The sequence below is a fragment of the Cryptotermes secundus genome, unplaced genomic scaffold (genome assembly GCF_002891405.2).
Source record: "Cryptotermes secundus unplaced genomic scaffold, Csec_1.0 scaffold26, whole genome shotgun sequence".
Classification (NCBI taxonomy): domain Eukaryota; kingdom Metazoa; phylum Arthropoda; class Insecta; order Blattodea; family Kalotermitidae; genus Cryptotermes; species Cryptotermes secundus.
The window spans coordinates 3,321,330-3,335,071 of NW_019743656.1; the positions used below are offsets into that span (position 1 = coordinate 3,321,330).

General features: G+C 40.9%; 1 protein-coding gene across 8 annotated transcripts in view; it reads right to left on the reverse strand.

The window, feature by feature from the left end:
• Positions 1-664: 664 nt before the first annotated feature.
• Positions 665-13,742, reverse strand: part of LOC111874219 — a 99,066-nt gene continuing 85,988 nt past the window's right edge. For 7 of the 8 annotated variants that reach the window (XM_023869543.2, XM_023869541.2, XM_023869538.2 and 4 more), the window contains 4 exons: positions 10,333-10,473; positions 8,127-8,393; positions 4,050-4,211; positions 665-1,949 (listed from right to left, as the gene is read on the reverse strand). In XM_023869543.2, the coding sequence (XP_023725311.1) occupies positions 1,044-1,949; positions 4,050-4,211; positions 8,127-8,393; positions 10,333-10,473 (1,476 nt within the window). In that variant the 3' untranslated portion in view covers positions 665-1,043. The remainder of the gene's footprint in view (positions 1,950-4,049; positions 4,212-8,126; positions 8,394-10,332; positions 10,474-13,742) is intronic. The other variant, XM_023869539.2, reaches the window with a different exon arrangement.

Here is a 13,742-nt window from a genome sequence, read left to right on the forward strand (position 1 = left end):
ACAGAACTTTATACTTCAGTACACAAAATCTTCAACCAGGAAACAATGTAACATTAATTCTAAAAGATAAAACAATTCCATCCAATGTGACTGGTGAAGTTTTTCTTATTTCAATTCTTAATGCCCTCACATGTTTCTGTCCTTAGAGACCACCATCAGAGGGATATTGATACAGTTTGGAAATCACTATTACAATGGGTGTTCTGAATGTTAAAATATACATACATACATACACACATACAATGTTTACAATTCACAAACAGATACAAAATCCAAAGTTTTCACAACTACAGCAGCTCTTTTGATATATTAACACTTTTTAAAACTTTTGTTATTTAAGTTAGAATTTATAAACAAAATAGTGTCGCATCATCTCTCTTATCACCTCTCCTGACAGGGGCCGAACTTGTGCCGCCTGTCTTTCTTGAGAAGAAGGTTCTTTGATGTCATCCTGTGGTTGTCTGTGGCGAGCTCTTGTTTTTACACAGTACGCCACGAACAACCACAGGACACCAAAGAACCTTCTTCTCAAGAAAGACAGGTGGCACAAGTTCGGCTCCCATCAAGAGAGGTGATAAGAGATAGGGTGCGAAACTATTTTGTTTATAAATTCTAACTTAAACAACAAAGATTTTAAAAAATGTTAATATATCAAGAGAGCCGCTGTAGTTGTGAAAACTTTGGATTTTGTATCTGTTTGTGTATTGTAAACATTGTATGTATATATATTTTCACATTCAGAACATCCATTGTAATAGTGATTTCCAAACTGTATGGATGTCCCTCTGATGGTGGTCTCTAAGGACTGACACATGTGAGGGCATGAAGAATTGAAATAAGAAAAACTTCACCAGTCACACTGGATGGAATTATTTTATCTTTTACAATATTGTTAGTATGACGGACCAGAATGAACAAATCAAAATAATATTAATTATTTACACTTTCATGATGTAGCTTACATCTGTAATGAACAAGGCCTTCAGGATATTTATAGTGCCCATAAAAATAATCTTTACATAAGTCTAAATTCTATGTCACGATCAGTTCCTCAACTTGACATTGCTGATTCTTTTGGATGTATCCTTTACATTATTCTGGCACATTTCAAAGTGATCTAGGAACTTAAGGTGGAGTCTTGGAGGAAACACCTGCCCACATCCTGGACAGACTACGTCCTCCCGTGTCTGGGTAGCAACTCCTTCCTCAAAGTAATTTGCCTTCCATGGGACTGAGGCTTTTCGAACATTTGTTGCCGTAACATTATTCTCAGACTTTGTCAAATTTCCAGATGATAACATCTTGAATGATTTCTCTTCGAATATACCTTTTGTGGTGAAGTTGTTGTAGGTCATTGGTGGACCTACCACTGAAGACAGACCAGAATCAAGTGACCATAGGGAAGATGCAGGCTTTGCATCATATTCACCATTAAAACTCAGTTTCTCAGATATTGGTAGAGATGATGACTTGACAACCGGTCTCTGTGAGAAGGACGTGACTGATGCCAAGCCACCACTGCTGAAGCCAATGGTCACACCACTGGCTGAAGAATCCACAGTTTTGTCATCTGCTGTAAGATTGCTGTCGCTACTGTTTGGGGAGATGTGATGTACAGAGTACTTGTACTCATGTTCTGAGCTGTCCTCAGGAACTATGTTCAGCTCCAATGCCTTCTCTGCTCTTCCCACTGCTTCAGAATTGGCACTTCTTGCTTTAACATTATGTGGCAAGTTATTGTTCCCATCTGACTGTGCCTTGTGTTGCGTTCCTTCCTCACCTTCTTCATAAGTTGAAAGGGGAGGAGGTGATGAAGATGAAGATCTGGACCTTGGTAACTCACTGTCAGATAATGCAGTTTTATCTAGGTCTTCAGCAACTGCTTCGTCACCATCGGTCACAAGGTCATCACCGAAATACACAGTTGTTCCTTTGGACAATACATGGCCCTGCAACAAAAGGGAAAGAAACTATCCTTCAGACAATGGATGGCAAATCGTTCTGCCAACTGGCAACTGAGGCCACATGTACAAGGGAGAGTCGGTAAATACATCACAAATGTATGCAAAACGTGATATTTTAACCTGGGAAAAACATTTATTTCTCAACATATCCTCTACCAACTTTGATATACTTGTCCCATTGCTTTACCATGGTGTCAAAACCAACAACATAGAAATCTTTTGACTGTTGTCTCAGCCACTTCAGCACCTGACTGGGCATCACGTATGATTTTTGTTTGATTTGATTTTGATCCAGTTATGAACTGCTTTATGCGACAAACACTTCCCACCATAAACAGGAAACATTTCTTTATGGCTATCCCTTGCATTCAGTACTTTTGCCCACAAAAAATGCACAACAGAATATCGCTTTTCAGTAGTATACCCCCAAGCATGGTCACAATTTTGAGTACTGAAACCAGCCTCTGAACATGTGCATGTGCATCTGCTACCTAGATTTGTCAAAGAAGCTGGACTGTGCTGCTACCTAGTGATACACATAGAAAACCTATTACATCCATTACATCTGCTTTACTTCCATTTGTGATCTAGTATTTACTGAATCTCCCTCATACAATAAAAGTTACCAAAGGTTACCAAATAGGTTGGATTGTGGAGAGGCTCTAAGACTTATATTAGGGAGATGCTTGCTTTAAATCTCACTTGGGGCACAACTTATTCTGATGGGCATGTTAATCTAGCAGTAATCTTCCAGGTTTCTTATTAGAGGGGTTCTCAACTTGAATGTCAGCCAGGGCATCACGTATCTTGACAGAGTCCTTAGGGCTTTCATCAGTTCCTCCAGACAAATGCTGGGATAGTACCTTAATTAGGCAATCATCTCTTCTTTGCATATCCTATCAAATTCATTACTGAACAGTCATCCTACACTTCACACTATACAGTCTGAGTTACTGACATGGTGTCTGCAATCCTCAATGCTCCAGTACAGTCTGGTGAGACTGACGAGATACCAACTGATAAAAATTTTGTACACTTTCCATCAAACTTTCTGATAGAGACATAAAAGGCACTTATTTCATTTCTGAGAGGACTTCTTACATTTAATTATGTATCTGAGAGTTCAAAATAACCAGCAACACAATATAACATTCCTGTAGTTTCCTCTAGGTAACCATATTTTTTTGTATTCAGGGCAGATATCTGATATAACAGCAAAAAATGTATCTTAGAAAACTGAATAGTAGCCGGGTGAACTACTGAATTATCAAATACGTCCAAATTATAATATAAACAATACGTGTAATCATTGTTACCAGTAGGTATCTCAGATGATTCCAACAATTCTCATTCTTACTCCAGATGATTTAATCAAAAGATTGTTTAACAAGAGCATTTAGAATTATAAACTACTTTGAAAATAAGGTTACTATTGAAAAATTAGTGAATATTTTTTAAAATCTTTTGGCTGACAAGTTCTGTCACAGAACTACCTGCTAGAACACCAAGGCTGCTTGGGGGGTAAAGGCAAATGTACACAAATACCCATAGTACTTTCTTAAATGACCACAGTTATATTTCGTGTGAATGCCTGTTCCTTCCTGCAAAAATGAGTATTTCATATCTGATGACATCTACTGGACACCTACCGGATTAACAACAAGCCAATCTCTTTGGATGTGGCAGTTTTAATGCAAGTATCTCAAGCTCTTTAATTGGTTCATGGTGTGCAAAGGGTGACTAGTAAACATGATTTTGGGAATTTATGCCATGTGGTTTCATACACAGGTAGTAATGTTACAGAGGCATCTTCTGCCTCCAGACTACAAGGTGTCATGTCTGAGAAGACTGTAACCAGTATTGATCGTGGTAACCTCAGATTTTAAATAACTCCACTCCTGAAAGCGTATCATCCATTATTTATTGAAACAGAGGATTTCACACAAAATTAAAAAAAAATTCTTAGCTATATTCTGAATTTTGTACGACCTAAACATGTATTCAAAGACAACCTGACATCTTGAGCAACAAAACTGTAAATATGTTTTACGAGAGAATCTGAGCTAGCTGTATAGATGTACATACAGAAGTGCAAGGAAGATGTACCGAAGTTCTGTAGGTTTTCGGGTTGTCTCTGTGGCAATGTTTGCCAACCACTGCCATGCTGCAATGGCTGGCTTCACACACGTGTGCTACACAACAATGGACACAGTGGGTAGGTTGCTTGTGTGACCGCTCGTCCTTCAACTGCAAAACACAAAATATACTGTGCAAGCTATGGCCTTGCTCAGAGCTGTAATATTTATAAAGAGAACATGACAGTAATATCACATTTACACATGCTAATCTTAACCCATGATGTGGAAAAGCTGGGTAACAGCTGCTCATACTTGGCAACAACCAGGGCTGTAGTTGAGCTAGGGCAGTGTCCCAGCACTTTTTGGAGTACTGTAGCCCACCCTGGTACTTATTTTAAAACAGTGAAGTCAAACAAACATTAATTATAGCTTACTAAATTTCCAACCTCTCTGCCTCAGGTTAAAGAGTCTGTTTCTTTAAATACGTGAATTCTGTGAGCTGTCTGTCATTAAGTAACAACAAGTATGACCTCATGTCATGATTCACACCCATTAGCTTTCAACTCGCTAATGAACCCCAGAACACCCTTGGACTTTTATTTTTAGGACTAAGACTTTGGCAATAAAATGTCTTTTCTGTAACAGTTTTGAATTATCTCTGGTGTTTTATTTACATCTGTCATTCACAGACATTTAGCTATCTTGCAGCAGTTGTTTACTAATGAGGTTGGTCAAACAGTCATGTGTAAAATTAAACTGTCATTCCATGTGCATTGGCAGGACATTTTAAGGTCCACACAGGTGTTATCATATGGTTTCTCAAACTGTGAGTCATGACCCATCAGGAGGTCATGACCTACTCCAAAGAGGGTGCCAGAGTTCTCAAGAATTGTTAAAAATACAAATGTATCTATATGCAGTTTTCACAAGTCAGTAAGTCATTTATACGCGGGTCATTTCATAAATAATACACAGGTTGGCAACACTGCAGATTAGATGATGCAACAACAGTGAGCCTCACATCAGTTACAGTTCAGGGCTTTAGAAAGAAGCATGTTATTTTGTTTCATTTATAATGTACTCTGTTCTTAAATAACGTGAATTAGAAATGGAGCCTGCACGGTTCTTGGGTATTGTGACTGTTGAAGATCAAAGGTCGTACACTGAGATCGAAACTTTACGTGGAAAAAACCTGACAGAAATCCCCAGTGCTTTAAGTGAAGTTTGTGGCGAGTTAACAGTGGACCGTAGTACAGTTTCTTGCTGGGCTAGTCGCTTTCATGGTGGTTGTGTGAGCATAAATGATGATCCAAGGCCAGGAAGGCCGAAAACATCAACAGATGAACGAAGTGAGAAACTTGTGTCAGATGCTCTTGAAGAAGATCGTCGTGCGACATGTGAGGAACTTTCTGAAACCACGGGGATTCCGAATTCTGACAAATGATTTAAAGAAGAGAAAGATTTCTGTGTGATGGGTCCCTCACTGCTTGACTGCTGAACAGAAACAGAAACGCCTCGACATTGCAACCTTGCTGAAACAAAGATTCGACGTTGAAGGTCAAGCATTCTTGTATCGACTTGTCGCTATTGGTGAAACGTGGGTTAGAGACTTTGAACCGGAGCTGAAATCACAGTCCAACGAGTGGAGAGGTCCATCTTCCCCACGACCAAAAAAATTTCAATGATATCAATCAAAGGTCAAACAAATGATGATCTTTGCTTATGATCACCAGGAAACATCATAACAGACAAAGTTCCGTGCGGGAAAAGTGTCACAGCAGTTTATTATCATGACTTTATGCAAAATCTGTGCAGAAAAATGCACAAAAACCGACCTCAGTTGCTTGAGGCTGGGCTGATCATTCTCCATGACAACACTCGCCCACACATCGGGAATGTCGTAACAGAAAAGCTGCGCCAATACGGTTGGGAGGTGTTGCCTCATGCTCCCTACAGCCCGGACATGAGTCCACCAGACTTTGACTTATTCCCAAAGTTGAAACAACCTACGCAAGGCCGTCGTTTTCCCTCTCTGGAGGAGAGTTAGCTGCAGTTAGCCGAGCCATTTGACAGATAAACAAAGATGGTGTCCTGGATGGAACAGTAAAGCTTCCCACACGTTGGGACTCGGTCATTGAGAGGCAGGGGGACTATACTGAAGGACTGTAAAGAGATAGATATATATATATAAATAAGAGGACGTAAACAAAAAATTGTGTGCATTATTTTTGAAATGACCTACGTATAAAGATAGGAAATAGATGTTTTGAAAATGTGGCACAGTTCACATATTTGGGAATGATGATGATAAATCAAAACCTGATTCAGGAGGAAATTAAGAGGAGATTGAACTGGGTAATGCTTGCTACCATTCAGTCCAGAACCTTTTGTTTTCTTGTCCGCTGTCCAAAAACATAAAAATCAGAATATACAAACCTATAATTTTGCCTGTGGTCCTGTATGGGTGTGAAACTTGGTCTCTAATATTAAGGGAGGAACATAGACTGAGGGTGTTGAGGAGAATATTTGGACTGAAGAGAGATGAAGTGATGGGAGGTTGGAGAAAACTGCATAATGAGGAGCTTCATAACTTGTGCTCTTCGCCAAGTATAATTAGAATGATGAAGCCAAGGAGGATGACATGGGCAGGGCATGTAGCACGAATGGGGCGAAGAGGAATGCGGATATAGGATATAGGCGGGAAAGACAGAAGGAAAGAGACCACTAGGAAGACCAAGACGTAGGTGAGNTATATCAAAATGGATCTTAAGAGATATAGGATGGTACAGATTGGATTGGATTGATCTGAGTCAGGATAGGGACCAGTGGAGGGTTCTTGCGAACATGGTAATGAACCTTCGGGTTTTATAAAATGCTGGGAAATTCTTGAGTAGCTGCAGATCTGGCGGCTCCTCAAGAAGGGCTCGGCGCCTTAAGTAAGTAAATATTCTATGCATTTTCAAAATATATAAATTTAGTTACCATTCCCAATGTTTCTCTGTTAACTGTTTCACTGTAAACATCAAATATGTTGTGGATTTTCCATCAAAATACATATTGAAGATTTCTATCTTTTGGGATATGCCATGTAGTTCGGTGAAAGTCAACCAGAGGTACATCACCTCTGTTCTTAGGGTTCAAGAGTTTTGGAGTAAGCCAAGCATGAAACCAGATTCTGCTTCCAGTCTGATGCACACTGGTTTCTTGCTTGGCTTACTCTTTGACACTGAAGGCAAGAGCAGTATGTTCCTCTAAAATAACAGTGACTTCTGCTGGACTACATAGGGTTATGTCCCAGAAAACACAACTCTTCAGAACTGTTCATAACTAAACTACAAGCTGCTCCCCATTAAGCGCTAATTCTGCTAACTTTTTATTTTAATTTATCAGTCAAAATTCTTTGATAAATTTTCTAACAGTGACTGAGAAATAGTTCTGAAATTTTCACGGCAATGACTGTTTGGATTGTGGTCCGCTTGAAGATGGATCCTGACATTTCAAAGGAACATGCTACTTCTGAATTCAGGGTCGAAGTGCCCATGTGCCACACAAAAGGGTCATTCTACCCATCATTCTCGCTGGCCTGTATTGCATTCCACTCCCTTCCCTTTGTCCATATGATTGAGCCAGTTCCTCATCCTAACAACCTCTATATATCCCTGTCCCTCTTGAGCAGCTACTCAATGAACTCCTGGCATTTTATGAAACCTGATGGCTTGTTACCATACTGACAATAGCTTGCAACTGGTCTCTATCCATAGCCAGATGAAGCTAGTTCATACAATCACATCTTATTTCTTTTTAAAACCAATTTTAATATTATCCTCCTATGTGCAACCAGGTCTTCCCACTTTCCTCTTTCCAGCTCCTCACTATACACACTTCAACCCTACAGATATATGGTCCTCTGAAACATCAGTACCTGCCTACATGGCTAAATGGTGTCAGCCTAAAAGGCCACAATCTGGAGAGTTCGAGAAGTATAAGCTGTCTCTCACCATGGAACATTTTCTTACCTTCCTATACAGTGTTACTTAAAACACTGCAGCCAGCAGCATGACAGTAGAGAAATAGGCCCAAGTACCTTGTGCTTCAGGCTGCGGATATCCTTTTGCAGCTCCTTAACCTGAAGCTCCATTGCGGCTTTATCTCGCAGGGCCTGCTGCTTCTCACTGCATTCTGCCTCCCAGTCATCACGGTGGGCCTTCACCTGGAACTCCAGCACCTCCACATGTTCTCGGTGCTCCTGCTCCAGCCGTTCCAAACGTTTCTGCAGTTTTGATAGGTCCTCCTTCAGAAGGGCATTCTCAGCCTGCAAGTCTTCTATATTCTTGTGATCGTCTGGTGTTACCTGAAAATGCAGAATCATGGATATGAGAGAAAACGTTATATGAAATACAGCTCTTATGTTTCTGGACATTGTAATTGTCCTGTCTTTTTCTAAAAACACCGTCCTGTTTATTTTTCAAAACACAGTGTTTTAGAGACTGGATTCTGTCTCCGTTTTCAGGAAAAACCTACTCAGTTGGGCCCAACTGACAGAGCCAGTCCCTATCTCTGGACACTTGTGCCAGCACCAAGATGGCGTATATGAGCCAAACACAGCACAGCCATCTCTGAGAGCTAATAAAACATTAAATTATTAAAAACTCTACATGTATGAGGCCTTGCACAAGAGAATTATCATGACAGAAATCATCGCTGGAGAGAAGATAAACTTCTTATGGTACCAACACAAGAAAAACAAATTTTCCCACTCAATCTACACTTGATGGATCTGTAGTTCTTTAACTTCTGCTGTGATAATGGAAGTCCAGTGGGAGACATGTCCAAGCTGGGCTGACTGATCAGATGGTCCAGCAGAGACATGTCAAACCCTGTATCAGGTTATAATATTTGTGCTCCTTAATGCATACATTTCCTGGTAATGGATCTCAGCAATGGAGATTCTTTAGCTTCTATGCTCACGTATTTGCCCACTGGCTAATACTATTCGCAACTGCTCTAAGCTTGAAGTCAAAGTCAAAGTCACAATGCGACTGACGTCAGTAACTCTTGGTGTTAAGCCCCATCTGCGTCTCATCACCAGATATTTATTGTACTTCTAAAGGCTGACCTGTTTCGCCAATGTAACATCTTCCACAATCACGTGGGATGCGGAACACACACACTGCTTTGTCTGCTGGGCATCTCTAACTCCCACTCTGTGGGACCCTGAGGAAAACTGAACCAGCGTCACCTAACTTCCTACATGCTACACCCACCTGTACACGCCAAACTGAGATACGCGTCTCATTCCTTTCTGAAGCATCATTTATTCGCATTAAGCCAACCATAAAGATGATACTGACATCCAAGTGCACCAGCTTCACTGGCTAGCACATCGGCAATAATCCGGCGATGTGAAGGCATTACTGTATATTGTCGCGTATTGGGTGTATAACGCGACAAATAACTTCACGGTGTATTTGCTGTAGCGAATTTTATTTCACATTCGCACTTACAATCACACAATTGACAGTTTTAGAATTACTGCTATCTGCAGTATCACAAATACTACACTCCAAATGCCACAATACAACTGACTGGTTGCTGGCTAACTCGGAACTAACTCGGAGGTAGCTCCAGGACTAACTGTGAATAGCCTTCGCTGCTCCTCATGTAGCCTCGATCGGACAATACAGAAAACGGCCACGTAATAAGCACCCTTGTTGCCTGGCGCTGTGTTGCTAGTAACGCTAGCGGTAGTAACCGCTGTTACCACCGTCGTCTCTCGCAATCCTGTTTCCCCGCGCTGCCTAGCAACCGCGGTACCCTTGGTGACGTCATCGCTGTTGACTCGCTTTGCATAGCGACCAGGATGCTAGGACCGGGCTAACTTCGGCTCACTTCGGCTTCGCTCGGCGCATCACGGCTGGCGGGGGGGGGCGTCATCCATAGCTCAACATGTCACAATATATTACATAGGACATCCATTTTTCCTGATGAGGTCACTGGATTTTTCAAGTAACCTAATCCTTCTAGCTGCACTGTGGTCCACTGGGTTGACTCAGCCTCTTAACTGAAATGAGTGCCAGGAATCTTCTTGGGGATAAAGGGTGGCAGGATGGTGTGTACGGCTGACAACCTCACTGCCATCTGTGAGCCGACTGTCTAGAAAATGTGAGAGTCTTGACGTCTCAAAACCCTATGGGACTCCACTTACTGTTACAGGGATAGCTTTACCTTTAGGACATTCAAGTAATGTCTTTAATTGTCATGACATTATCAAAATTCCATGGGGATCTTACCTGATGTACCATTGGAAAGGCCCTGGACTCAACGATCTTGTTCATTTGTTCCTGTTGGTCCTGTATGGTGGACAACAAACGCTGCACGTACATCTGCCTGTCATTGTTGTACTTCTGCCACCGTTTGTTCACCTCTGTAACCTGTTATCAAAATTGATTATTTCTTATTAACCAACAAAGAGTAAGAGGGGGACATGAGGTTTTCACCACAGCAGTTCTGGGCAGTTCTGTCTTCTGGGCTATAATGCTGTAGTCTGTTGAAAGTCAACCAATGTTTCAGAGGAACGTGCTGTTTCCATCTTAAGGCCTGAAGAGTACGCCAAGCAAGAAACCAGCTTTGTTTATTGCCTGTTTCATGCTGGCTTCCACTTCAACTCTGAAGATGGAGGTGACATGTTCCTCTGGAACGGTGGATGAATTTCAATTAAATAAAATGGCATCAAATTCAAGAACACAGAACTCTTAAATCCAAAATAATTTAAATATTTTACATGAGGGTGTCAAATGAAAACCTTAAATTTGTAATAAAAAATCGAAATTTCGTGCCATTATCCTGTAAGTTGGTAAGCGTGCTACAAACAGCGTGCAGAATGGCCTGTAGGTCGCAGCATAGTGCAGATGCATGAACTCTGTCACAGCACCAGTATAAGATGGCTGCCCCACTTGAGACTTGCATCAGGGAAGAACAGCGTTCTGTTATTCGGTTTTTGTGTAGTGAAGGTGTGAAACCTATTGAAATTTATCGAAGAATAAAGTTTCAGTATGGTGATGCATGTTTGTCACAGCAGCAAGTGTACGAATGGAGTAGGAAGTTTGCAAATGGTGTGACTTCAGTGGAAGATGCTCCTCGTCGGGGTCAGGCACATCGAGTTGACTCCAGAGAACACTGCAGCAGTTGAAGCCATAGTGAGGGAAAACCGCCGAGTGACACTCAATGAAATTGCAGCAAGTTTAAACATTAGTCATGGTTCAGCACACCACATTGTGCACGATGTGCTCCAGTTTCACAAAGTGTCTGCAACATGGGTGCCACGGCAGCTGACTCCTGAATTGGAAGACTGACGTACTGATGCTTGTAAAGAACTTCTGTGGTGCTTTGAACGAGAAGGTGATGACTTCCTTGCAAGAATCGTTACTGGGGACGAAACCTGGGTTCACTTCCACCAACCGGAAACGAAGAGAGTGAGCAAGGAATGGCGCCATTCCTCATCTCCAAAACCGAAGAAGTTTCGAACATAACCATCAACAGGGAAGGTTATGCTGGCTCTCTTTTAGGACAAAAAAGGCGTCATCTTGGAGCACTACATGCCTAGAGGGACCACTGTCACCAGTGCATCATACTCAGATCTCCTAAAAAATCATCTTTGGCCTGCAATAAAATCAAAGCGATGTGGATTGCTGTCCACAGGTATCCTTTTGCAACATGACAATGCAAGGCTCCATACTGCCCATACACCAGTTGCGACAATCAATGACCTGCATTTTGAGTGTCTTCCTCATCTGGCATACTCACCAGACCTTGCCCCAAGTGATTTCCATATGTTTGGACCACTAAAAGAAGCAATGGGAGGAAAGACATTCAGTTCTGATGAAGAGGTACGCCACGCGGTGCATGAGTGGTTGCACTGACTACCAAAAGAATTTTTTTTCTGAAGGAATTCATGCACTTTGTAAGCGCTGGAGGACTTGCATTGAGTGTGGGGGAGATTATGTTGAAAAGTGATACAGCTTTGTACCACTTGTGCACAATAAATAATACTCAAAAGAATATTCAAGTTTTTCATCTGACTCGCCCACGTATATATATATTGACCGGCCCTTAACTGCATGAAGACATATTAAACTACTTATGAAGTGTGAATAAATATTATTATTTTGCAAAAAGAAATACATTTTCATGAACAGAACTGAGCATCATATTCAAGTGGCAAGCATGCCTAACTCATATTCACAATTGTGACTGATATCCTTTGTGGGTTTGCTTAGTCTGTCTAGGAAAATCCTAAACTATTACCTCAAGCTACGTCATGACAGCTTCCTCCCAAATCCTCTCAAATTCATTATTTACTACCAACCCATCATTCAATACTATATATAGCCCAAGGTACCAGCAGTGTCATTAAAGAAATCTATATAAATAAAAACGTAAATGTTGGTTTGTTAATCATCAAAGATCTCCGAAAATTCTTCACCGATTGCTTCGAAATTTTGACACAGCGTTGCATTCGAGCACGCGTGTGTTTTTATATATCCATTATATAGATGGCACACCTGTGACAGGTAAAAACAGGTAAAACATGTCACATGTTCCGAATCCAGCAGTCATTTCCATAGGATAAGAGGTTCCGTTGCGTAACAACGGATGAAACCGGAAAGTATACTTCCATGGAAATGCAATAACAGTGGGCCGTTGCATAGGAATTGCCGAAACAACAAAAGCGTTTCCCCGGAGATGAGAGGGTAGGAGGTTCCGCTGCATAACAACGGATGAAACCAAACACTTCTACAGGGTGTTCTGTTGTCCATCGAATACCAACAGATCGTTGCCTAGGAATAACCGCGCCAACGAGCACGTGATAATAATTGTACTCGCTGGTGTAAAAGTGAGTGTTCAATAACTTATTCGCTGAATCTGAGACGTACGTGGAAGTTATTTGTCGCACTGAATAGGAGACACATGACCACAACGTTACATAGGTAAGACGCAACATATTCTTATTCTCAAAGTACACGTAAATAATGCAACAATTTAAAAGACATCAAGAATATGTCACTCACTAAAAATGGATTTTAAGACTTGATGTTAATGTCATGTGTGACATATGTCACACCTGTGACAGGTTGGTTGGTTGGTTGGTTGGTTGTTAAAATATTAATTGTACTCAATATTAATATACTGTAACGTGTTATACGTCGTTCATTTCGTGAGTATAGTTTACTTTTCATTGTTTTTCATTTCGTTTTCTTAACTGTTCTCGTGGAGCGGAAGCAATTCACTTGATCTGCCACAGCAACGCGTGGCCGGGTACAGCTAGTCAAAAATAAAAATGAAGATTATAGCTTTACGGAATGTGACGCCATGAAGTCTGGTAGAATGGAACAAATGTTTCACAGGAACTTGTGGCCTTCATCCCCACTATTTCTCTGAAACACTACATGGCACTACATCCCTGATAACAGTAATCCTCATGCTCTCCACCATGAAAACCCCAAATCTCAAAAACAAATACATAAACACATGAGTTAATTTATCCATGAAACAACATTAACAAATTCTGGGCATATGATGTTGATAATTCTGAGAACTTGAGAAGTGAAGCCAATGAATAAGGCCCACAATTTTGAAATAAGTGTGAATGTTTCCTAAATAAAAATTTTCAGTGAAGAACAGCTTAATTGGTTAGGCCTAT